The sequence below is a fragment of the Desmodus rotundus genome, chromosome 1 (assembly GCF_022682495.2).
Source record: "Desmodus rotundus isolate HL8 chromosome 1, HLdesRot8A.1, whole genome shotgun sequence".
Classification (NCBI taxonomy): domain Eukaryota; kingdom Metazoa; phylum Chordata; class Mammalia; order Chiroptera; family Phyllostomidae; genus Desmodus; species Desmodus rotundus.
Window position 1 is genome coordinate 48,116,300 of NC_071387.1, and position 27,748 is coordinate 48,144,047.

General features: G+C 37.1%; 1 protein-coding gene across 2 annotated transcripts in view; it reads left to right on the forward strand.

Annotated features, from left to right (window-relative positions):
- The window catches only part of PTAR1 (protein prenyltransferase alpha subunit repeat containing 1), a 57,552-nt gene extending 37,600 nt beyond the window's left edge, over positions 1-19,952 (forward strand). Inside the window, exons 4-7 of one of the 2 annotated variants that reach the window (XM_024555203.4) lie at positions 381-485; positions 2,299-2,512; positions 8,363-8,667; positions 10,802-19,952. In XM_024555203.4, coding sequence (XP_024410971.1) covers positions 381-485; positions 2,299-2,512; positions 8,363-8,667; positions 10,802-11,144 — 967 coding nt within the window. In that variant the 3' untranslated portion in view covers positions 11,145-19,952. The remainder of the gene's footprint in view (positions 1-380; positions 486-2,298; positions 2,513-8,362; positions 8,668-10,801) is intronic. The other variant, XM_024555209.4, reaches the window with a different exon arrangement.
- The last annotated feature ends 7,796 nt before the right edge of the window (positions 19,953-27,748 follow it).

Here is a 27,748-nt window from a genome sequence, read left to right on the forward strand (position 1 = left end):
TGAATGAATTATTTTTTCCCTACATTTCATTCATACTGTAAGTGTGCATTTTTGGTAATAGACTAGACCATAAAGCCCTGCTTATGGCCTCATTTTGGAGCTGCCCGACAGATACTGATGTCAGGCTTTGGAAGTTTTTGAAAACCCCTTTGCCACACAGGTAACTAAAGTTCCACTGTTGACTTGAGGCTTTTATTTGTTATTTTAAGATTATGAGGATACATTCTTGATTACTGTGTGTGAAATTTATGATAGATTGGTTTTCTTTCTTTCTTTTTTAGTTCTTGTAAATTTGCTTCTCAATGAGGTTATATTAATACCCATGCAATACATTTTGATGGAAAGATAAAGTAATGGTTCTTTTTATTTTTATTTTACAGAAAAGAGCTGATCCTTTCTGGCACTTTAAATCCAATTAAGGATTTACATCTGGGAAAATTGGCCTTAACTAAGTTTCCAAAGAGTCCAGAAACATGGATTCACAGGTGTGGTTAATTTACACCATAGGATTCTTAGGACTTAGAATGGCTGGAGAAAACACAGAATTCACTTGAAGCCAAGTCACATATTGGGTCAGAGTATGAATTTTAATGTCAGCTTACATTTAAATCTTGATACCATCACTTGCTACCTTTGTGATCTTTGGAAGTTGTTTAACCTCTTCGAGCCTCAGGTTTCTTATTTGTGAAATGGAAATAGTAACTATACCTGTCTCAGAGTTCACACCTGAGTTTATATGAGGTGATACATGTAAACACTACCACAGTGCCTGGCACATATTAAATACTGAATACATTTTAGCCAGTATTATTAACTATCTGATGGAGTCGTGGAGATTGCATTTAGACATTCAAATATAATGAGCAACTTGAGTTTTATAATTCATTCAGTGGTGCTCTTGGTAAAAGTGGTGGTGGTGATTATGGTTGTAAGGAAAAATAACCAAATAGAGCAAACAAGTGCAGCTGAAATTAATGGTGTATAGAGTGAGATAAAATCGCTAAGACCATAAACACAAAGAATATTTTTAGGTTAAAAGCCTGAGGCAGATCGCCAAAGTGCGCATAAGAACTCTCCTCAGCGTGCTGGCTGTCTGGGTCTTTCCTTAGACTCCGTGTACCCACTGTACTGACCGAAGTGATACTGTGTGAGCTTGCTGGTGGGGTCGGCGGGTCATCCTCTGAAGAAGTCTGTTCTCAATTGTTAAGCCATTTAAAACTTTACTTAAATTCTGAGCACTTTTAGGATCTTAAAGCCAGCTCAAGGTATCTTAGTGTAATCTTGCCTTTGGCTAGCATTGCAAATCAGCTACCTCCAAACAATCGAATCAGTTGTATTTTCTTTCTTGGTAGAAATTGTGCTACCCGACTTCAGAGAGGGGTATGATTGTGTGTGGGGAGGTCTGGAAATAGGTGGGGGCGGGAAAGGGAGTTTTTAAATATGCGTCTGTCAGTCTGTTGGCTTGTCTAATATTTTATAGTGCAAGCTTTTGTGGAGTAAGAAACTTCTATTATTTGCAAATGACAAAATGGGTTTTCCTACTAAATTTCTTGTATTTTTAGGTTGGAAATTTTTAAAGAATACTTTCTTATGAGAAAATATTTAAAACTCAAGACTTTAAGTGGTTAGAGACACTTTATTGAACTTCATTTAAACGTATGCTAGTGAAAATCTTAGACGAGGGGAAATGTATGGATAAAGACATTTTAAAATCTTGACAGTCTCACTAATTATATTGTATTTATTTCCTTCCAGATACTATACGATAATACGGAAATTTTAATGAAAGCTGTCATAATGCAGCTTCTTGTTTGCAAACAAACAAATACACATAGGGTGAGGCACTAGAATATAGTTAAAGACACGAACCATGATCCCTCTGCTAGTGTTTTCCAGCCATTAATTGTATCCTCCGCCCCACCGATCGCCACCACTAAAGCGCACCCTCCCGCACGCGCACACACGGCGGTTGCCTTTACATTTCTTGGCCCAATGGAGTTTTAGAGTTGTCATTCTGGAACTGATGGCATTCTTTTCTTTTTTTGACAAATTGTAACATTTTTAGGATTTCTTCTTTGTTTTTCCTCCCCCCGCCCCAATCCATGCTGCTAAAGTTACATGTCTTTAAAAACAAATCAACAATCCTCCCACCTCCCCCCCCAAAGATGGGCTTGTAGACAGGTATTATTTTGCTCTATCTGGGAACGGAAATTAAATTAAGAACAAAAAAAACACTCTGCTTTTTCTCTCTGGTTTATGTTCTTTCCTCATTCTCGTTCCCACATGCTACCTTAACAGACGATGGGTGCTACAACAGCTAATTCAGGAAACCTGCTTGCCTTCCTTTGTGACCAAAGGAAACTTGGGATCAGTTCCTACCGAAAGGACACAGCGACTAATACAAGAAGAAATGGAGGTCTGTGGTGAAGCAGCAGGGAGATACCCAAGCAACTATAATGCCTGGTCTCACCGCATCTGGGTTTTACAACACCTGGCCAAGCTGGATGTCAAGGTGGGGCTGTTACTCTGTCTCCCTAGCACACTCCATGTCTTCCTTAAATCTAATGGTAGCAGTTCCTCCTCAGAGGAGCTGTAAAGAAGGAAAGCAGAGGTACTAATGACAGCCCAGCAGCCTAGAGAGGCTCATGACAATACCTGATACCTCCTGAGAATACCTGGCAATTTAAAAAAGTGCATTCCTCACCAGCATATTTTGTCACTGTTAAGGCTAGTGCATTGGTAGAACCAAGGCAGGTGAAAGTAATAAGGAAGACTGAGCATAACTCATTTTGTCCTGAAACAGGAAGGATTATGAAGCATTATAGAATTGAAACTTTTTTTCTTTTTTTTTTTTTAAGAGTTTATTCATTTATTTTTTGAGAGAGGGGAAGGGAAGGAGGAGGGAGAGAAACCAATGTGTGGTTGCCTCTTGCGTGCCCCTTGGTGGGGGCCTGGCCCGCAACCCAGGCATGTGCCCTGGTTGAGAATCGAACTGGCCACCCTTGCTGGCCGGCATTCAGTCCACTGAGTCACACCAGGCAGTGCTGGAACTGTTTTTTCTTGGTAGTCTTTGGTTATGTGACTTTACTGAATCAGCTGGCTGCCTTTTCACAGTCTCTCTTGGGGAGGGAATAAGATTTCACCCAGGTATTCCCAAACTTGGCTGAGTCTATGAAAATCCTGAGGATTCCTAAGGCCCACCCTAGGCTTACTAAATTAGAATTAGGTTAGGATTTAGAGATCAGTAATTTTCACAAGCTAAGGGTGTTATTTGGATGCAAAGCCAGGTTGGAAACTGTCACAATCTAATCCTTTCAATTTAGAAATGAAGAGATGGAAGTTACCAGAGAATTTTAATGGCTGAGACTTAGCCACAGTTGGCATCACTTATTATTCATAGAATGAGAATCAGGGATCTTTGTGCTTCTTCTTATATACTACAGCTTTTCTATTTTTTTCCTCCCTTTTTGTATCTTCCCTTTTCTTCCCGTATGGTGTCAGTGCCATCAGAATCTCGGGTACTTTTCTAAAACTTTCCTAGACTTGAAACTATCCAGAGGGGTCAAAATGCTTTCAGATTAATGGAGAAACTATTCTCTAATTTTTGCTCACTGTCCCCTTTTTTATGCATCTCCTTTCGTAGATCCCCTCTCCTCTTTCTGTTTTCCTAGGCAGGGATCCCTCCAAGAGAAATAGGAGAGTTTTCACTTCAGAAGATTTTAAGCCAGCAATTCTAGGAGAGTAGCACTTCCCCTCCAGTGTGTACGGCTTTATGTTTCAGCGGGGGAGGACACCTAGTGAGCTGTAAAGAGCTGAGACAGAATTATGTACGTTGACCTGGGTTCAGATTTTGACCCTCCTAGCTATATGTGGAAATAAATCTTTCGTGTTTTCATCTATAAATGGGGGCTCTACTTTCTGCCTCAGTGGATTATTATGAGAATTATGTAAATTAATGTGTATAGAGTACTGGGCACCTAATAGCAGGGGCTCACTGAATTTTAGTTTCTCTGTTCCGCACAGATAGAAACTTAGGTGAAACTGGCTGCCAGTTTGCTAGGTCCACTCACTGCAGTTTGCTCATGAAAATGTGCGAAACCCTGTCATTTCCAGACACGGTCCTGTACATTGAGTGTGATGTAAAGACAAAGAGCTTGCTCTAAACAAATTGGAAATCTAGTGGAGGAAGCAGATACCCCAACAGTTACAAAGCAGTGTGACATTTACAGACACCGAGGGAAGCCCAAGGGACAGTGGGAGCACAGAAGTTGCTCCTCATCCAGGCTGGGCTCATTGGAGCAGCTGTCACAGGGAGGAATGCCACGCTGTTGGGAGTCTGGGGGAATGAGTACAAGTTATCTGGTGGGTTGAGGGGGGCGATTGAGTGCTTAGAGCCAGTCGTCTCAGCTCCATGGCTTGATAGTGTGTGGGGGTTGAGGGGAGTTGAGGATAAACAGGAAGGCCAAGTCCAGGTGAGCTGAACAGTTTTGGGAAGCTTTCCTACATTGATATAAACCTTTTCCAGTGGCATTCCCACAAAATCAGGAACTTGAGTCTAAGGTGAAATTCTTGGTTACTTGAAACCATCTGATGTTGAAGATGAGAATTCATTAGAGATGTGTTGACTCAGCTGCCTGGGTCCACTCCTCGGCTGCCAGTCCTAGGCTCACATGTTGTCAGCTTGCCCTGCCTTTAGGACACTCTATGCTTTTCCTGTCTCATGGCCGTAGTAGTGTCTCACTCTCAATGAAGAGTGCTATATTTGCAAAATCACCTCTCTGCTTTTGTAAGCCATTGAGCCGGGCTAGGAGATCATGTCCTGCTATGCTTTGTCCATTAGAGAAAGTAATCACGAAAGTACCAGTAGCCCAGAGCAGCTTAAAATCAACAACAACAACAAAATATAGAGATATACACATACATACATACATGTATATGGAAATATTTTGTTTTTTTAAGATAAATCATACTTGGAAGATTAAAGAAAAATGTTCATTATAGGATAAGGATATAAAACAATATATATTTTCTTAATACCTATATTATTAGCATTGGATGTGGCTTTCAAGTGTTTAGAACAGTCCCTGGGGCACTGTAAGTGTTCAGCAGACATCGCACATGCGCACACGGTGCTGTTACGGATATATTGTCTTCTGTTTTCTGTAATAGGCGTGTGTTCGTTTTCTGTTCAAAAAAGTGGCTGGAGACTAAAGAGTGTTTGTCAGTCTATAAAGTGGAATTATGAGAGGTTTTAATTTTCCGTTGTACATTCCCTGTGATGTTTGTGTGTTTAAGCGAACATATAATTAAATTTTAAAATAGTCTTGTTTTTTAGGGTGGGTTGAGAGGGAAGACTCACAGATGAGCAGAGATTATTATTACTAGCCAATTACAAGTTGATATACAAATGTACAGTAAAGACACTAAAAGATGTTCAACATCATTAGCCATTAAAGAAATGCAAACCAAAACCACAGTGTGATACTACTTCATAAACAACTAGGATGGATAAAATTTAAAAGACAGAGAAAAAAAAAAAAAACCCAGACAGTAACAAGTGTTAGCAAGGATATAGAGAAACTGAAACCGTTATACTCTGCTGGTAGGAATGAGAAATGGTGTAGCCAATGTGGAAAACAATTTGGCGTTTCCTCAAAATTAAACATAGAATTATCATATATGGCCCTGCAATTCTACTCCTAGGTATATACCCAGAAGAATTGAAAACGTTTTCATAACCAAAACATGTACAAGAAATGCTCATAGCATTTGTTATTCATAATAGCCAAAAATAACAACCCAAATGTCCAATCTCTGAGAAATGGATAAACAAAATGTGATATAGCCATAAATGGAATATTATTTAGCCATCAAAAAGGGATGGAGTCCTGATACATGCTATAACATGGATGAAATTTTCAAAAGACCGCATATCGTACAATTCCATTTATATGATATATTCAGAATAGGCAAAGCAAACTACTGGATGCCAGATGCTGGGGGAGGGTGGGGGAAGGGAAATTAGGGCACTCCTAATAGGAATAGAGGTGGTGAAGATGTTCTGAAATTAGATAGTAGTGATGGCTGCACAACTCTGCAAAATACTAAAAACCACCAATTTGTTTTTCAACTTCAAAGACTGATTCTAAGGTTCATTAGAAAGAACAGCCCTGGCTGGGTGGCTCAGTTGGTTAGAAAGTCATCCTGTACACAGAAAGGTTTGCAAGTTTGAGTCGCCAGGCCAGGGGCGTATGAGAGGCAACTCACTGATGTTTGTCTCTCTTTCTCTTCTCTCCACCCCCCCCCCCCCGCTTCCTCTCTCTCTGAAATCAATGGGACATATTCTTTGGAGAGGACTTTTTTTTAAATAAAGTTTGAAGAGTAGCTAAGAAATTGTTGAAAAGAAAAAAAGGAAATCTGAATACCACTATATATTTAAATGTTTATAGAGTAATTAAAACTGTGATACTGGATCAAAAAATAGACACAGTAATGGAAGAGAATATAAAGCCCAGAAACAAATCCTAATACATAATATATAGAAATTGCATCAATGATAAATATTACATTTCACGTAATTGATGAAAGGATTCTTCAATTTGTAATGCTAAGATTGACTCTTTAGAATATAATTATTAGATTTTAATCTAATATACCAAAATGAACTCCAAATGGAGTAAAAACATCTAAAGAAAAAAAGAATTAAAAAAAAACAATTGTAGTAATACAGTAAGAAAAATATTTATAAGGTAAACAATACTCTTAATATATAAAGATCTCTTAAAAACCCATAGGAAAAATAATCACTATCACAAAGTTAAATTAGGCAATTTATAAAAGAAAATTAGGCCTAACAGGCAATTCATAAAAGAAACAAAGGGAAAATAAGTGAAAAGGAAAATATTTAGTTTACTGATAATTGGGAAAATACAAACTAAAATGAATGTGGTTTTCCACTTACTAACTTAGTGAAGGTTAACGTATTGGTTAAGAAGTTAGAAAGTAGATGTTAAGATAAACTTCCAGTCCTCTTCCTTTCTGAAGAGGACTTTGACAATATATATCAAGAACTTTACAATTTTTTTTCCAGTATTGCAGTAAGTAAACTAGAAATTTTTCCTAAATAAATAAGATGCACAGAGATTTATATACATGTGTAGGTTCACAAGATTGTTTCTTACACAAGAGTGGAAACAAAATCAGAAAATGGTTAAATTGTGATCGTTGTTAGGATGAGATATCATGCAAAAGTGAAAAAGAACTTGTACAGTGGGGATGAAAGGATGCCCAGAAAATTCTAAAATATATTTCATATGGCGAAACACACCAGGAGCACGGAGGTTCAGAAGACGGAAAAATTTCTTCTAGGGAGGAAAAGGGAAGTGGAGAGGGCATCTTGGTCAGGAGAAGTCCTTTTCCTGGGGTCTTTGCAAACAAGTAAAGAGAACTTTTGGCATTGTGTGGTCTGCATTCACTGTTGAAAAGTGTCTTTTCTCCTCAGTTGTCTACAAACCCTCTGACGGAAGCGGTAGGCCTTCAGTACACCTTTCACTGTCACGACAGTTTGCATTTGCTACCTGTCCAAAACACTGCCAAGTAGTTTTAATTTTTCATAAATGCAGCCTTTCTTTTTATCTTTCCATTTGAAATTGTTTAGTCTGCAGAATTGATAATAAGATTTAAACAATTCACTAGTGAATTTTGTCTCATCTACCTTCAAAAAAACTATTTGTCATTGATGTTGAGTGAGTCGAAATGAATAGTGAAAGTCACGTGCTCTTGAAAATTCCTGCTCTCAGGCATCATGTTTCGGCACTACGCCCTTAGAATTAAGTAGGGAACAGAACAGACGTGGTCTCTGCCCTCCTGGCGCTTCCAGTGAAGAAAGAATCGTTACATTGAGTCTGTTGTTATAATTAAGTTAGGTATAGTACAGGTTCATCAAATACAAAAGAAAGTTTACATCAAACCAGCCTCTGAATGTATATTTTCCTTTCCATATCAGCATTACTTGTAAATGAACACTTTAATGTTCATTATGATTTTTAAAAACTGGCTTTTCTATTGGTGTGTGCCCATCAGAATGTGATTGATCAAGGTCCAGGGAAAAAAGTGACAAGTACTTAAATTCTGTGGTGTGTATATATATATAAAAACCTGTTGCTTTATAAAGGAATGGGGAAACTAGCATTTACTGAGTTTCTACTAAGTGACAGCACTGTGTTAGACACTGTACAGAAAATATGGAGGGAATGGTGTCAAAAAAAAAAAAAAGGAACGAATGAAGGAGAAATTCAAGGCATTAATAGAGAAAGAAAAGCCCTTGGCAATTTCTTCTCACCTCTGGTTTTCTTCCTCCAAGGTTCTTCTTGATGAACTGTCTTCTACTAAACACTGGGCATCCATGCATGTTTCAGACCACAGTGGATTTCACTACCGCCAGTTTTTGCTAAAGTCTTTGATTAACCAAACTGTGAAAGACAGTTCTGTATTGGAACAAAACCCTTTGAGAAGTGAGCCAGCCCTACTTCTTCCAAAAGATGAAGAAGCAGCAGCTTCAGCAGAGGAACCAAGGATAAATATTCCCCATCTTCTAGAAGAAGAAGTTGAATTCAGCACTGATCTTATTGATTCCTACCCAGGACATGAAACCCTTTGGTGTCATAGGTAAGAGAAAGGAAAATTCATTTCCTGCACGAAACGGTGCACGCCCTTGTGAGAGTCACAGAAGGGCTTGCGTCTGACTCCTGCCTGCTTGGGTAACGTGGTAATCTGCTTGTGGAGCTCTGCCTGAGTGACTTGGAGGCGTTCGTGTCATAAGGCGTCCTTCTGATGACTGTCATCAGTAAGAGGTTTCTCACATAGATGTTTGCTACAGCTTAAGGTGGTGATGTTCAACCTTGACCACACAACAGAATAGTATATTACTTCCCAACTGAAAAAAAAAGTTTCTGGACTCCTTCCTTGGAGATACTGATGTGTAGCATATGTGGGATGGAGCACTGCCATCTGCTTTTCTAAAAACAAAGAAACAATCCTACCAGGTCAATTGGATGCACAGTCAGACCATTCATTAGAACCTGAGAATAGCTAAGCTTTATTGTTCTTCAGGTACTTCGTAAGTATACTCGACACTTTTTTAAAGTAAAGTGTACTTTGGAAGTGTAGCGGAGTTTTAGGAAGGAGTTCTCAGAGAGGGTAACAACCTCCTAACTGGAGTTCTGAGCACATTTGACAGGAAAGCAACTTTCATGTTGAAATGAAGTCTAGGTATGGGAACCTCTGGTTAATTTTGGATCATATTCTAGTTTGAAGCATCTTCATCTTTATAAATGCAGTTTCTAATTCAGATCATGGGATTCTTTTTGTAGACAAAAGACTTGCCTGTGCTAGATAGGGCCAGGTAGGCATTTTAAATATTTGTATTACTTTTAAAGTTAATTGAGATTTGCCCCCATTTTCCAGTCTGCATATGGTTAGAAGATGGAGGACAATCTCCCCTCTTTGGCACCTTCATAAATACAGAATTTTTTTTCTCTTAACAATAAGACACTCCCATTTTCAAGAGAGAAGATATATCTTGACTTACATGTCAGTTTGGTGTTACAGATTTTTGTTGCTGTTTTATATTTAAGCCCGTTAATAGACTCAGATAATTAAAAATATTTTTGAGTTTCAGAGAGCGCTAGGTTAGTGGAGCAGAAATGTTAAAAATTAATTGGAGTTAGGGGGAGAGTGGGGAGAAGAGATAGTTGGAGTGGCCTGTGTATTATACGTGTCAGTTTCTACTACAGATTCATTGGTCTTAGGGAGTTTATCTGTCCTTTAAGTTATGTCCTCTATTCAGGGGTGTCCAACCTTTTGGTTATCTTGGGCCACCCATTAAATGCATAAACACTAACAAAAACCGATGAACAAAAAAAAAGGTTTTAAGTAAATTTATAATTTTGTGTTGGCCGCATCCATAGCCATCCTGGGCCGTGGGTTGGACACCTCTGGGTGTGCCTGTCTACTCCAGGAGATGCTGGGAAAATGGATACTACTACATTTTTAAGGGATTAGAGGTGCTGATACGAATGAAGAGATAACAACCTAGGACCTGTGTAGTTTATTGTGTACAGTAGATGTGCATCCCACTGAGTCAGATTTTTGTAGATTAGGCACCGGAATCTTCATTTTTAACAAATGACCCCACATGATTCTCCAGGCAGTAGAGGAAGAATAGGATCTGTGTCCTGCAGTTCCTACTTCACCCAGAGCCTGGCACATTCCCAGCGCATGTAGCGATTGATTTAGGGGAAGTTCACGTGGTTGCTAGATAATAAGACCACCTGGAGGGGATTGTTCTTATTAAATGAAGTATTGTACAGAGGCCATGGACTAAGCTTCTAGAGGAACTAATTAAGCCCCTTCTTTTTGTAATCACTTGTCTTTTGGAATATCTACAAGGTTGATTTTTGGTTTTGTATGTTAATTTATAGCAGAGAGTGGCTAAGACCTATTTTTGGTTTCATATTATAGTTTACAAAGAATAAGAACTTCAAATGATTGTCATCATCTTGGGCAATGCTATTTAAAAACCTTTCTCACAAACAAACCAGTAATCTGGGCTGTCAAAATACCCAGAGATTTTATCATAACTACTCTTCCTCCTTCTCCCAGATGACTTCGGGTTACGAATGGAGCAGTGAACTGAGTACTGTATGTTTTAAAATAACCGACTTTTTGTTTGTTTCTCTTGAAAAGCTTGACTTCGTGATGTGATCTTTCTTTTCTCTGTACTGTCCCTCCTTTTTCACAGGCGGCATGTTTTCTACCTTCAGCATCACTTACGCGGTAGGTTTCCTCGCAATGTGACCCAGGTGTCACCTGCAGACAGCCCTGGGGGCACTTCTAGTGACTTGCACCACATCCCAGCAGGCCCTCACACGGCTCAGGCGATGGAAGTGGATGGATTGAGTGACTCCAGCAAACAAGGCTATTCCCAGGAAACAAAGCGCCTGAAGCGGACCCCAGCTCCAGATTCCCTAGGCCTGGAACTGGAACACAGGTTCATCGATCAAGTGTTGTCCACCTGCCGGAACGTAGAGCAGGCCAGGTTTGCCAATGCGTACAGGAAATGGCTGGATACGTTGAGTCAATGAAAGAGGTGGACTGTTCCTGCTCCCTTTTCAGTGCAATATTGCTTTCCTTTCTTATTTACATAGCTGCATGGATTGTTTGCTATTATTAGCTGACCATATATTCTTCATCTTTAGGTTAAAAGTCCTAAAAAAAAAAATCTTTCATTGTATTTATTTTGTTAAGAACTGGCATTCTTTTGGGGATAAGATAATTGTGTAGTTCCTTCCTGCTAAACAGTGAGTCTTAATTTTTTTCTTTGTAACTTCTCATCCTTTATACTTCTGCACTTCTGTAGTTTCAAAGGAAGCCCATGTTTCTCGGCTTCTTCTCATTTGGTTCTCCTAGTTGGTTCACACACACCTCCACCCACCTCAGTGCAATTGCTGGATAGATTAATTTTTTTTAATTAGAAGTTTATGTTGTAGTTAAGCTTAAAAACAATACAAATGCAAAATTACTCAGTCTGATTGTTTTGAGAGTCAAATGGCCAGATGGATGGGTATGTGAAAATATCAACCATTTTTTTCTCTTGCATATTCTATTCAAGCTACAGACCAAGATAACCAAAGTCAGAAGTATTGGGATTTATATGAAAATAATGCTTCCAATGTAACCCATTTTTTAAATGATTATTTTAAAATAATAATAATGATTTTAAGAGTTTATGTAATTACAGTACTGGAAAATTATTTTTATTACTAGTTTTGATAGATTGTTTTTACCTCAAATTTGGTATATGCCAAAAACATTCAAGTCAGTGCTTACAAAAATCAATTTTTTAAAAACACCTGGAATGCCATTTTTAGTTATTACTACTTATGTTCCTTCCATTTCACCATGAAAAATGGGAGAAATATGCATAGAAATGTATCCATAAAAATCTTCCTTTTTAAAAAGTTTAAGTTATTGAGGATACACTGGATAAACTACAAAACTTTTATGAAGTGATTATTAGGAGTTTACTGGCAAAAGCCAGCAAGACAGAATAGTTCTGAAAGTTAGTTCTTCGATCTTTATTTAAAAAATAAAACCATTTAAAAACTTTGCTACTAAACTTATCAGGGATAAGATACCAAAGTATCCACCTATAGCTGTATCTTTTCAATAACAAGGGCTGGTTTTTTTCAGGTTGGTGCGGCAGGGGTGGGGAAAGGGCCAGGTAATGTCTTATTTTCTATTATATTTCCCCCTTCATAAATGGTCTGCATTTCTTATTTCTGCATGTCTTTTTAATTTTCCAACCTGTTCCATATTTTTTGTCACTTTCACTTTTGTCTGTTTTTCTTATCTGTCCTATTTCAGGGACATACTCTGAAGACATTCTCCTCCCTGTTTCTAATGAATTCCTTACTCCATTGTACACACACGCACACACACTATGAATGTGAACTCCTCTAAAAGTTCCCCTGATGATGGAAACTGCCTCTTGCCCTGTGTCTGTAAAGTGAGGAATAGTGGCAGAAACAAGTGTGACCACCATGCTTTGCCTGTTCTCCTTTTCACTTGCCAGATCATTTAATAGTGTGAAGAGACAGATGTAGAGGCAGGCAGACCTCTCCTGTCTTACCATTATGGAAACCCTGGACTTGAATGAGGCACGTTGCCTTAAGGGAAAAGAGTAAGTCCTTTACTTCTGCATCATGATTTTGCTGAGTGGCAAAATGTTGACACTTAAGAACACCAGAAAAATTGTCCAGCTTGGCTTCCATAGACAGAAGCTGTTCTTATATCTTAAGGGCAAAATTACCCTTTTGTAGCTTTCACAGTATTTTAGTAAGAAAATAATTGCCATTATGAATATAATTCCATGGCCCTTTGTGTACAAGGCATATTTTGAATCAGATAAATACCTCAAGGTCCACCTCGACCTCTATGGGTATAACCATTAGTTTGTGATCTTCAGCACCTGCTGGGGTTGGGGGGCAATTCCACAGAGAAGACATGGGGTATTCTTCCCATCCCACTGACACATGCTGCCAAATTCTGGCCTCACTCAGTATTAACCTTTCCTCCAAGCATCATTTTAAGTATCCCAAGTATTAGGGCTTCTTATGCTTTTGATGTTCGAGTGTGCAGGACATGAGTATAGACAAAACCCTGTGGGCCATCGGCTGAACTTTACAGTGCTCCAGTCTTTTCATGCCTTCCACAGAGTATCTTGCTCATCTTGTGAACCGTCCCGTCTGCTTTAAGGCTCCTAACCCATCCCTTTCAGAAGCCATGCGGTCCTTTAATATCTTGGTCTCTTGTCTTCCTAATGAAGTTTTAGGTAGGGAGAGAAAATAAAAACCTCCAGAGGGTACTGTTTGTATGTGACTTTTCTGTGACACCTTATTTCTAAAATTTTTATTTTTCAAGTGTTCATTCACAGAAAACCTAGTATTGTTCTTTGTGGTTGTACTTTTTTCCTAAATGTTTTACACCTGAACTCACTAGATACCGCATGGTAACAACTCTGACTGAATGAGTTCATGGAACGGAGAGGATGTGTCTACATTCAGGGACTTGTTAGTCTTCTAACTCTGTATAGATGTGTTGTTGTTGAAAGAAGAGGTGCTTCAGGTTGGCACCCTTCTCATCAGACTGCCACTGGAAGATGGTAGTGGTACCATCCTGTGGACCGCGAACTCCAGTGACGCGTGGAAGAGCAGTAAGATTGTCAGTGTCTTCCCTGTCACCGCCCCACCGCCTTCTGCTTAGTGTGACTATTTTGGTAATGCGGTGTTCCCGGATTCTACTTGCACATTTGTGGAGATTTGTTAAATATTTATTAAATGAACGAATGGTTGGCTGAAAAGGGGACAGATTGATCGTGAGTGATGGATCCAGTGAGCTGTGATCGAGAAAGTGATGGATTAGAGCAGTGGATTGTGAATGAAGAATGTGTTCTAGCTTCGTGATACTTCAGTGGACCTGCTGCGTAGAGAGTCAGCTAATTGTTACGTGTGTGTAACTCTGCCTTGTTTAAGCTTGTTAAATTCCACCTCATAAGTACACCTCTGTAACTATCAATTAACTGTAATGTATACAAAGCATCGATAGAACTAAGGAAGCCCACTGGCATTAAGAACACTACTTTCTGTTCTGATGTTGGAGAACAGATCTTACCAACATAGCCAGAGCCACTTAGAGGCATCTGAAGACGACCTCTGATTTTAAAGACTTGATCTGTACCTGTGGATGGATAGTTATTTTGCACTTCTCCTTTTCCCCTCCCAGACTTGAACTGTGGACCTTGTAGATATTTCTTAAACCTGTGTTAGTCATTTGTTTTAAACTTAAGGATTTGATACCTGTTAGTGTCCCCTTTTTCTTTTCTAGGTTTTAGCATTTTACTACCTTTTTGGAAACTTTGGGCAGACTTTCAGTCATATTTCTTATTCCTATTGTACGGTTCTAGTTTAAATCAAAGGCTTCATTATTAATAAGACTAAATGTGTACACATTATCACTAAAAGCCACTTAAATCTTCAGATAAGGGCTTATGTAACAAGATGTAGAAACAAAAGTTCCTGGATTTTTATGTGGCATTTTGTAGGAAAGTGTATATGGTGGTAACTCTTGTATCATCTAGATGTATTCAGGTCACATCAATTCATGCTTGTTGAGACACACACGTGTGTATAAAGAGAACTTTTAATATTGTTGAGAACAAATTATCAGTTTAGTAATTATAGCACAAGGTGGTATCTGACACAAGGACTAAATACAATTTGGGGGTCCAACTCCCATTTGTACAATAGTCTGTCTTAGCTTTAGTTCTCTTGAATTACAGAAGATGCTAAAGATTCAGTTATCAAAGGAAGTAGCATAGGATCTTTTTTTGCACAGAGCTTTTGTAAGCTTAGTTATTTTGTTACTAGAAAATTCTGTTTTAAAACTTAAACATTTAAAGTATGCTAGAAAATTTGAACAGCATTGTAACAACTGAACCTTTTGTTCTTCTGAATAAATTTCTCAAATAGAGCTGCTGCGAATGCCAGCACTTTGCGTGCTGCCGCCATCCTGTGCTTGGGTGTGCTCTGTAACATGCCCCTGTTTCATCGGAGGCACAGGAGAGCTTAGGCAAACTCAGTGTGATGAAGGCAGTAAGCTGGAAAAATCAGCCCTGAGGATTCTACTTAAATGTCACACAGTGTCTTTAAAAATAATAATAACTATACATACTGTGTTAATTTGAGTGCCTTTCTTTCTTTTGGGGAGAGCAAGATTATATTTAAGTTTTAATATTTAGGTAGAAAACAGAGGACAGAAGTGTTATCAAACAGTTGATTGTGACTCATTTATTCCAATTGCTAGGCATGGTTCCCATGGAGTATTTTATCGTTTACTGTGATACTGATATGAGCAGGTGGGATGTTTTGGTTTGCATTCCATTAGTTATGTTTCAGCACCCTACCAAGAAGAATGGGTTCGTTTTGGGGGTTGGAGGCATCACATTTAAAGGATGGCATGTGAACAATTAAACATCAGCCTGTGTTCAAAGGGAAGCGATGGCTCTCTGCCCTGAAAGAAATGCCATACAGGTGTCCTGAATGAATCCTTTGCCTCACTTTAAGGACTTTTAAGAATTCCCTCCCAAGCCCAGGCTACGTAAGATAGTTGAAAAGGAAAATAAATGGGACCTTTATCCTTTCAGACACTGGAGGGAAAGAAGTAAACACCGAGATGAAATTTTAAATCTGGTATTTCATGTACTGGGGTATGGAAGGGGGAGGGATGGGAGTTCCGTATTTCAACATAGCAAGTAATTTTTTGTTGTAATTTCATAAAAATAGCTAAGGATTCCAAAGTGCTTTTCAGACGACTGTTGAACAATATATTCCAATAATATATGTCATATTCAGAGTTGAGACAGCAAACCATTGTGTCACTTGTGGATCTAGGGTGGGTGGGGAAAAGCCTCAGGCTCCTGGCTTTGACTTCTGTATTCTCGGCAGGTCCTGTTACCACTGTAAAACCAAACTCTTTGCTTTCAAAACAAAAAGAGGGAAGAAGGGAGAGCAATAGCTTAGTCTGCTCAAGAAACCTTGTGCTTCCAAGAATAAGTACTATATACATATACATGCATATGTATATAATATTATGTGTACATAAATAGTTCATGCTTTGGGGCAGTAATACGGTCTACAAAGCTAACCCTGGCATTACTTCAGTTAGTCTCGTTGTTATTCCTCAGGGTGTAGAACTTAGTAAATTTAGGACAAAATTTTATATTCAGTGGCAAAAAAAGAAAAGGCAAAAATATACTAACTATATTACTAGTTCTTAAAATTTTAGTGTAGATAGTATTTTTTATAAACCACTACCAGCACAGTAGCATGTGGATGCTTCGTGACTGCCTCTCTGCTCGTCCTGCTGCTTCAGTCCCTGGGGCTTCCTTACGAGTGTTCTCCTCCACGGTCTTCTATGGAAACAGTTTCTGTGTTGTCTTACCTCTCGTGTTTGGCAGAGGTGGGGGTGTTCCAGTTGACATGCTCAGTTTTTGGAAACCCTGTTGAGGAAATGACATTGTTTTCAAACTGACAGTGATTTTGCTTCTTAAAACTTCCATTCTGCGAGTGTGTTTTATGTTCACACCCTGTACGTGTTTAGTACATTGCACGATGCTTTGTACCTTGTAGGAATTCAACAGTTCAGAATTGTTAAAGGTTAGAAAATTAAAACTAGCTTTTTCTCACCAGTCTCTTTTCTCACCATTGCCCATATTCTTAGTTTTAGGAGAAATAAAGTGCATAAGGTACATAATCAGGTTCAAACATAATAGACAAAGATTGGAAGTGAAATTCAGACACTTTTAAAGCATATGTGTGTATATACATCCATATGTTTATACCTTAAATGAGATTTGGAATGTGAATTTTTATTGTGGTTTTACAAAGAATTTTATCTGAGTAATTTTATTTTCATATTTGCTTGAAGTGCTCATATATTAAAGGAATTTTTATTAGACCAACCCCCTCAAGCAAAGTTGGAACCCTAACACAAGTGCCCATTTGCCTGAATTAATCAGATACTTGTGTAAACTACATTAAGTCTTTGTGCACAAACCAGTGGCTTTTCTTCCGTGTCTTTAGGGAATCAGCCTTAAGTTTATGTATGGCAGTCACTTTCCTCAAACTACTATGCAGCGAACTTCAGATGTTTGTTTATCTTTACAAAGTGATCAATAGTAAATCTGAGGTTTTTAATGTCATGTTTAATGTCATCGGATGAGCAATATTACATGTCCAGATGTTGACTCATACAGCATTGTATTAAAAGTGCTCATATATTATCCTCCCTCACAGATGTCATCTTGCGTTTGGAGCAGGCATTTTTTTCGTATTGGATACAGAATGAGAGTAGACTGCGTGCAATCATAGTAGGTGCTCAGTAATAGTCATTTATTAACCTACCATCAAAATAACAGGGAGCTTTCAGAAAGGAGACTGTTATCCTTCACCAAGGAGTTTATTTTTAGAGTAATATATGTTGAAAAATTGTATCACTTGACATGAGTTTTCAGGCTTATTTAGGTGGGAGTTAGTAACATGTAATAAAAATATTATTCGTGTAGAACATGGTCTGAAGATAGGAGATGTGAAAAGTTTAGTGTCTTTTTGTGCCGGGCACATTAGTCACTGCTAGGAAGTGTCTCAGTAGGCTGCTGAGCTCGAGAGAGGACTCCCGTAGTCTTCCGCAATCAGTTTCTCTGTCGGTGTATCCACTATTACCTGCTTTAGGTTCTATTTATTTCTCCCTGAATCTTGGTTGCTTTCCAATGTCTTAAACGTCTTTAAAGAACATCTTTAAAATAAGGGGAAATTTTTTATGGATGATATAGTAGATTCAGAATCTATGAATTTGTGGCTTTCAGAGCACTTTTAGAATGTTCTGGAACTCCTGTGGAAATTGGAAACAGATTTAAACGATTAAACATTCCAGCCCGCGCTGTGAGGAGAAGAGTGTGGAGTGCAGGTGTAACCAGATGTTGGCTTCCAAAGATGCCCCGGTGTGTGACTTTGACACCGGCGTTGTCTGCGGTGACGCCGTCGGTGCTGTGTTTTGGTGTGTGTTGTTCCTAGAGTAACGGAGTGCGCGCTAGATCAACTTGACTTTGAGTTGGATGAAATAAAAGTTGAGGTATTGTAAGTATGCCAAACATTTATACACTCTTGTAAAAACTAATCTAAAAAAAAGAAAGGGGAAGAAAATGATAAAAGGTCAATTTTTTTTTCAGTAGCTTCTAAATGTTTTAAAATACAAGTCTCTTGAACACTAGGCAGTTGGTTACTTTAACACTGAGAAACTTTAAAGGAAGTTCTCAAATACAATATTCTGCTGTTAGAATTCACCGTGCACATTAATTTTACATCGCTTGAAGATTTTCTTAAATGACGTATTTAAGGAAGTTGCACTCAGTACTCTTTTAAGATTCTGTTACAGGTTATGGTTAAATGGACAAGTTCTATGTAAGATCTGCAGTGCAAGGTCAGATCCTGTGCGTTAAAGGTACATTTGGCCAATTTATTTTACTGAAGATACTAATTGTATTCACTGTGATTGCACTGCTGTTTAAGAAAAACTATTTTCCCACCCAAACCAGTCTGCCTTGAATGAAGTTCCTTTAGCTCTCATCTTATACTAATTGACGTTTTCTAAGGGTTAAATATTTTATGAATTCTTTTTACACTTAAACTATATCCAGGGGTGTCCAACCTTTTTGGCGTCTCTGGGCCACACTGGAAGAAGAGTTGTTTGGGGCCACACGTTAAATACACAAACACTAACGAAAACTGTTAAACAAAAAAAAAAAGATTTTAAGTAAATGTATGATTTTGTGTTGGGCTGCATTCATAGCCATCCTGGGCTGCATGCGTGCCACAGGCTGCGGGTTGGACACCCCTGCAGGGAGTGTATACCTTACAGAAGAATAAAAATAAGTTCTCCAGTAAGGTATGTGCGGAGGGTGCTACGGTGTCCTGGGAGTTAGTACCGCGCAGTGCTTGAAGCACGGTGCTGGATTCTGAGGCTAATGCCATGATTAGAGATGACCTACATCAGCTCTGTCCGATAGAAATAACCGTGATCCACATAAGTAATTTTTAATTTTCTGGTAGCCACATTTTTTTAAAAGGTGAAACTAACTAACTAATAATAATAATAATGTATTGAATCCAGTATATTAAATATTATCATTTCAGTATGTAATCTCTATACAAAATTACTGACATATTTTACCTTTTTTCCCTTCAAAATGCAGTGTGTATTTTGTACTCACAGTGCATCTCGATTCTGACTAGCTACATTTCAAGTGCTCAGAGAGCCACATGTGGCTCAGAACTACTATATTGGACAGAACAGACTCATAGGGTGCAAAGTATGACTTTATTTTAAATTGGGAGATGGTAGATGAGGTAAGCATGAAATTATGGTACTTTAAAAATTAATTAGTATACTCAGAAAAGTATCTAATAGAACTGTCCACTCATTTCCCTTCATCTTCACTTTAAATTTGTCTAGAAGTAGGCTTAACCTGTTTCAATTTGCCAAGCATTATGTAAGAAGAAATCCCATGCCATGTAAAATACCATGATATGCTAATTATAACAGTACATTATCAACAACACATTTTTGTGTTTGCTAAACTCTGTCCTGTTTCTTCAGAATAATAGCTTAAAGTGCATGTTAATTGTGTATCTGTACCAGTTTTGTTTTTGTGTTTTTCTCGCAGTACGATCACGTGTACTAAGAAACAGCCCTAGGAGTCTGATCTTCCCGTGCGGCTGTCTCCCAGTACTTGCTCGTATGCTTATTAAGTTGTGATAAGTGGCAGAAAAATAGAACGAACCATTCTTTTTTCCATTAGATTGTTTTTATTCTGTGACCATGTACCAAGCCAACTATAAGTAATTGTATTTCTGTAGAATATGGAAAATAGTGTTTACGTCTTATCTTTGCTAAATGTTTGCAATTTCTAAGTAAACTTCTCATCTCCTGAAATGAGTGTTAAGTGTGGTTTGATTTTATTTTTCCAATGATGTTTGAAATGCAACCACAGTCCGCCAGCCTGTCCTGTTTAACCATTCTGGTGGTGGTGGTAGGATAGAGGTCTGAGTTGTTTCTAAGTGGCCAATGCTTTGATTACCTACATTTATAGAAAGAATAAAATCGTCACGTGTCTAGGATATTAAAGAAATGTCAACAGCAAATTAGAGGCATCGTCACACTTGTTTCTAGACTACATTAACAATGAGTGACTTACGAAAGTCATTATGACTAGATATGCTCTCTTATATTTCAAATGGAGTTACCTAGCTGGGAATGAGTCATTTATTTCAGTGTTGTACCCCATGTATTCTTAATCTCGAGTCTCATTTCTATATGATATAAGCCAGATAGATATTCAGCATTCAGAGTCACTTATGTGCTATAACACATAAGTGACTCTGAAAAGTATTTGATGATGACACATTTTATACTCAGATTTTAAATATTTTAAAAGGCTATTTTGTGGGAAAGACCTTTTATTACTTTGTCCCATGACTATTTAGGATTATGTTGCAAATAATGCACTACTATAATCTATGTCTATTTCTGGTAGGAAACAGGGTATTGAATTTATTTTGCATCATGTCCAAGTACCCCAAACAATGTTTAAAACTACTGTGTTTTTTTGTCTTGATATGCTAGGAAAGGGAACTAGCTTACTAAAGACAATTTTGATAGTAATCAGATTATGTAAGAAGTTTGACAACAATTAATGTTAGCCAAAGCTTCTCTGGGAAATTGCTTCCCTTAGTAGGATACATCTTGAAATGAAAGATCAACAATAATAACAGAGGCAGGGTGATACACTGGCCAATTATATTTTTTAAATGTGATAAACCTTTTGTTATTTGTATACAGTTGTCAGTACCATTTTTCTCATGCTGGAAGCTCAAGTTTTTGCTTTGGATGTTCTGTTCTCTTTAAAGTGAAGAGCTGAGGGAAAAGTACACAATTAATAAATGCAGAAAAATCATTTGACAAAACCCCTCATCCTTTTTTTTATTAAAAAAAAATAAGCAAACTAAAACTAGAAAGAAACTTTCTTAAGCTGATGAAGGACGTCTATGAAAAGTGCACAGTTAACATCATAATGAAAGACCACAGTCTTTCTCAGAGTGGGAGCAGGTGAGGTGTCTGCCTTTGCCACTTTTATTCAACACTGTGTTGGAATTTCAACAGTTCAGAAAGGAAAAGGCATTCAAATTGGAAAGGAAGAATTAAAACTGTCACTCTTCACAGATGACAAGATTTTTGTGTGTAGGAAATCCTAAGGACCTACTTTTAAAAAAACTGTTAAAACTAAAGAATTTAGCAAGGTTGCAGGATACAAATGAATTCTTTTATACTTGCAACGAAAGGTATAAAATTAGGGAAATGATTATATTTAACAATGGCATCAAAAATAAAATTCGTAGGAATAAATTTAACAAGTTCAAAACATTCTGAAAATTATAAAAGTGTTGAAATAAAATTAAATAAATGGACAACTATCCTGTTTATGGGTCAAAACGTGACATTAAGATGGCAGTCCTCTCCACACTGATCTACAGATTCTACGTGGTCCCTATTAGAATCCCATCTGACTCTAGAAATTGATGAGCCAGTTACAAAATGTATGTGGAATTGCAACCAAAAATAGCTAATACAATCCTTAAAAAGAAGATCAAAGTAGGAAGACTGAGTTTCCAATTTCAAAAAAGACTCCAAAGCTGCAGTGAGCAGGGCAGTGGGGTACTGAGAAGGACTGCTAACAGGGATGGATGGCACAGAACTGCAAGTCCCAAGGAAAAGTAGTACATGTCCAGTCAATTGTTTTTTGATAAAGGTGCTGTGACCATTCAGTAGGGGGAAAACAATCTTTCCAAAAAGTAATTTTGGGACAACTGAACATCAACATGTATGCAAAAGAATTAATTTGAATTCCTACCTCACACCATACACAAAAATTAACTCAAAAATGATTAAAGACCTAAATGTAAGCTAAAACTATAAAACTCTCCAAAAAAAAGGTGTAAATCTTTGTGGCCTTTCATTAGGCATTTTTCAGTTTTAACATCCTAAGCACAAGTAACAGAAGAAAAATAAATTGGATTCCTAAATTAAAGTCTTTCGTACTTCAAACGACACTATCAAGAAATTGAAAAGGAAAGCCACAAAACAGAAGAGTATTTGCAAAAATATAAGAGATATTAAGTAATCTCTGGTAAGAGATTACTCTCCAGAATATATTTTCAAAAAGCCCTTACAACTCAACAGTAAGAAGCAAATAATCCAATTAAGTTAATGGGCAAAGGTTTGAACATTTCTTCATGGGAGAATACAAATGTTCCATAAGCACACTGAAAGATGTTTAACATGATTATTCATTAGAAAATGTAAATCGAAGCCACATTGAGATACAAATTAATATTTACATGGGTGGCTATAATAAAAAAATGGAATTCCAAGAGATTTAAAATTTTTATTTTAACTTCCTTATGATGCTATGTTTTTAGATGAATATGCTTTTAAGTAATTTTTAAAATACTGTTATTTTTGTGGTTGGGTGCGAGGGAAGACTTACAGTCAAGCAGATTATTACTACTAGCCAATTAAAAGCTGATACGGCATGCCACCTGAAAAAGCACGTAAGAGTTATTTCTTTAAATAAGATATTTGAATAGCTGTCACGTATCCAAATTAGGCATTAGGGAGAATGATGGCTAGGCCTGGGAAACATTCCTAACTGAAAACACAACTAGGAATAAACACACTTTGGGATTTGTTGAGTTCCTTATCTCTGTTGAGTAGATAAGAGTATAAATGAATATATATCAAAGCTGAAATAAAGGACCAGAAGGAAAAAAATCTAGACACTGAAACCAGCCCTGGCCGGAGTGGCTCAGTTGGTTAGTGTCATCCTATAGACCAAAGGCTGCAGGTTTGATTCCCAGGCAAGACACACACCCAGGTTGCGGCTTTGACCCCTGGTTGGAGCACATACAAGGCAACCACTTGATGTTTCTCTCTAACATCGATGTTTCTCTTGCTCCTTCCATTTTCTCTAAAAAGCTATGGGGAAAAAAAAATGTTGGGTGAGGATCAAGAATAAAAAGCCTGAAACCACATTTCTGGCTTGTGTATTGGCCTAACCTTGAGCAATGTTGTAATCTCAAATAACTATAAAAGCCTACATTTAAAGTAAATGTATAAAGCTGGCTGGGTGTAAAACCACATGCTGAGCTCCTCCTATTTTTACTTAGTTACATTGTCTTTTAAAACACTGTGGACAAATTACAAAACAACCAACAGTCTCCCTGGCCTCATATTCACAGCCTATACCTGCCTACTTCTAACCCCCATTCAAGAGTGCAAGGTCTTTATTGGGGAGCAAACCATCCAAAGGATAAAAATAGAGGGCAATGTAATTTGGCTTATTATTTTAATAAACATTTGGCAGGTATGGGTGTGATTACGTAGTAAACTAAAACTGTTACGTCACATCGAATTTAAAGAGTTTATCATCTTTGCTGAACAGAACAAGTTATAATTGGCAATATTGCAATATTAATAAAACCGAAAGTATTTTAATGTGGCTTCTTGCCTGTTTTTTCAATCCTGTTGCCTTAATTTAAACTATGTGGAACATATAGTCTAGTGGAAGAGTGTGAGGATATTATTTTATCTAGAATGCTAGCTTTTAAATTAAATCAATGGCAAAATACGTAAATGTCAAATATATTTAATTATAGAAGTAATGTAACATTCAAGAGTTTGAAAAACAGAAAATACTAGGGTTGCCACAATACTAAAATCAATTTTTACTATACATTTTGTATGTAAAAATGAGAATAAAAACAAAATGTTGGATCCTGCTTTTTTTATTCAATATTGCATCGCACTAATTTATCCATATGATTTGCATAAATATTGGAAAATGTTGCTTATTACCTGTAGAATGTGGAAAACTTGGAAACCATTAGAGAAGTTTAAAATATTTTTTAAAACCTTAAAATCTTACAAAATCAGGACTACAAACATTTCAATTTGGAAATTTGATTAGAATATTTTTAACATTTCTAAATATTGAATTTGTCAACACATTTGATAGTTTCATCTAACAAGACGAAAAGATCAAAGAGTTAATATATTTCTTTCATCAATGTTGATAACTTAAAATTTTGCCCAGTGAATTTATTTCTTAACAAACTTCATTGGCACAGATTTTAACACTGGCAAATACATGAAATCAAAATTTTACTTTTCCTTCCACAGGCCACCCTTCAAACCTATAAATCTGACTTTCCCAGGTGGAATGTGATGGACCTCCAAGGATGCAGATGGTTTTATTTCACCCCAAATCTTTGTTATACTCTTTACTATCTTGAGGAGGAGTCTCTAGAGATGATGTTGGACCATGCTGTTAACTTCCGTGCCCTGGCTTATGATTCCACAGACAGAAGTCGGCTCTAGGCCAGCGCACTCCCATAGCATAGCCCCGTGAAAGAATTCACCCTGTGCTGAGTGCTACAGGAGGTGCACCAGAAGACATGTCCCCTTCACAGATGGCTCGACTTTTCCACAGGCTAAAATGTGGTTGCTTTTTAACTTGCTAATGTCTTCCATCTGGGGAAGTGTTGAATGTGATAGATAAAAGAAAGACGAGCATTCTTTGTAGACACCATGTCTGTGATTTTAGCTCAAACCGAAAGTGTCTTTAAAGACAACTGACTCTACTCCCTAATTTTTGCCACAACTGCAGTACTGTAGATGGATTATTATGGAACAAAGTCAATAATTGTGGAAGTCTTTCCCAATATGTACCAAATTTAAAATAATAATCCTGTAAAAGTTAACATACTCAGTTACCTAGAGGTTCATTATACATGTTTTACCTTGAATAGAACACCCAAAAGGAACATAGCTTAAAACTAGGTGTTCTCTCCGTATTTAAAGCAGGGGTGTCAAACTCATTTTCACTGGGGGCCACATCAGCCTCACGGTTGCCTTTGAAGGGCCAAATGTAATTTTAAGACTGTATAAATGTAACTGCTTAACAGTTAAGCGAGAGCTCGGCTCTGCCACCAGGTAGAAACAAGGTGCCAGGCCAGATAAAACAAGGTGGAGGGCCAGATTCGGCCCACGGGCCTTGTGTTTGCCACCTGTCATTTAAAGAATCAAATCTATATTTTTGTATATTTGTTTCATGACTAAAGCAGGATCCGGTTTTACTGCCTTAAAAATATTCAGACTAAAGATATTGTAGCCGTGAGATAACAAAACCTGGGACCAAAGGTCAACCTTTCATCTGTGTGTTAAAGGGATCCAAAGCTCTTTATAAGGGAAAATCTGCCCCTGCATCCAGGAACCCTCCCTTGCTCGTTTCTATCAGAGGATACATTTTATTTAGGGCACCAGACCTTTTGCAGCTCCTTCATTTCTGTAAGAGATTATATATCCCCATTTGATTTGTCTGTTAAGGCAGATGTGTTTCTGTTTATCTGGCCACATAAAATGGGTACTCATTACAGAATGCAAATTCACTGTTGCCCAACTGTAATAAAATCTCAGTTGAGAAACAGTATTGGTGGAGAATTTCAGAAGGATGTACAGATCCATGCATTTTTTTCCAAATAAAACTCCATGCCAGGGTCAAGCTAGAAAAGTGTCAGAAAGCCAAGTACTCCGAGAGCAACTGTAGCAGTAAAGAGCGCATGCTCTAAGTTTGAAATTGACTTTATCACTTAACTAGCTGTGTGAACTTGGCAAGTTCCTTAACTGTTCTCTGGCATAGCCTATGAATCATTTCCTATTTGAATTTGGCTATTCTATTATATGGGGTGTAGCAAAAGTAGGTTTATAGTTGTTCATATGGAAAATAATGCAATAATAAATAAGAATATAAGAATAAACTGTGTTTTATGTAATCACAACTATAAACCTACTTTTGCCCCACCTTGTATTTAATTTATCCTTATAAGGAGACTTCAATCCACTGCAATGCAGTGGGGGAAGTTATTTCTACAGATAAGTAAATCAATGCATAATTTAATTCATAATACATCATAATGTAGAAAGGAAGGTTAATGTATTTTAAGGATGTATAGATGGTTTAATATTTTTAATTGTATTAACATATCACATCAGTAACTCAACTAAGGAAGGAAAAAAAAACCCTTTTATTCATTTAAGTTCTTACTAAAAAGACATAAAGTTTGAACTATGATTTTAAAAATAAGCTCTTAATAACCTAAAAGACTATCATCTTATTTTAAAAATCTATCTGAAACCAATAGCCACATAATTCTTCATGGAAATATATTCATTTAAATAGAAACAAAACCAGGACATAACTTTCACCATTATTAACATCGAGTTACAATTCTGGCCAATGAGAACAATACCTGGCACAGAAATGAGATCTAAATTTTGGAAAAAAGGAAACAATGATCATTACTTAAGAATGATAATGATATTATATACTAAAAAACCATGATAATAAAATGAAATTTCTGGAATTATTTAAAGCTCAGTAAGGAACTAGAGATAAAATAAATATGCAATTGGTTCCTTGTTATTAGACAACATTTTTGCTTATTCTTAATACAACAGCAGCAATAAGTTAAAAAACAATAAAACACAATGGAAAAAGATACTATTCCAATATCCTAAGAAATGTAAAAGACTGTATAGAGAAAACTACAAAACTGCTGAAAGATATACAAGGAGAGATATGTTCTTCGATGCAGAGACCAAATTTTGTAAACTTGTTGTCTATCATATGTTATATATATTACTCAATGCCAACTAAAGTCACAATTTTCTTTACAAAATAGAGTTTGGAAAAATAGTGACTATATTAATTGAGAACGGAGTAATCTAAAGCTATAGTAATTTAAGACCTATCGTAGAGACACAGGAGTAGGCACACACGTGAACCAAACAGACTCTACTGCATATAGAATTTACTATGTATTGATGGGGTATTGCAAACCCAATAACAGAAAGATGATTCAATAAATTGTTTGGAAAACCCTCATTAAATATTTGGGGGAAAATCAATTCAAATATCCATCTCATTCTTTTGGATGGACTAAAAGGATGAAAGTAAAATAAGTTAAATCATTTAAAAAGATCTGAACAAAAATAGAAGTAAATATTGAATGTCTTGAGCAGGGAAAACTACCTTAGATAGGATTAAATAAATCACAAAAAAATCCCCAGTAAACTCAAATTTTAAGTCTAAAAAACTAAATCCCAATGAAAAGATAAACTGTGAACTGGAGGCGACATTTGTAGGAATGCCACAGATTTTTTTTTTAAGTCAATGTTGTTCTTTATACCATACTTACAAATATTCTGTAAGTTTATGTTTATTTAGAATTAAAAAATATTTATGAATACCTTTGACATATTAAGAATTACTGCAACTTGGTCAGTAAAAGACTAAGACCCAGTTGATGAATGAGTACAGGACATAACAGAACATACACCACACAGACACACACACAAAGACAAAAGGTGATTAACAGACAAGGCAGGCAAATATTCAGTATTCGTAGCAAAGAAATGCAAGTGAAAATAAGACCTCAATTATACCTATCAAAGTAGC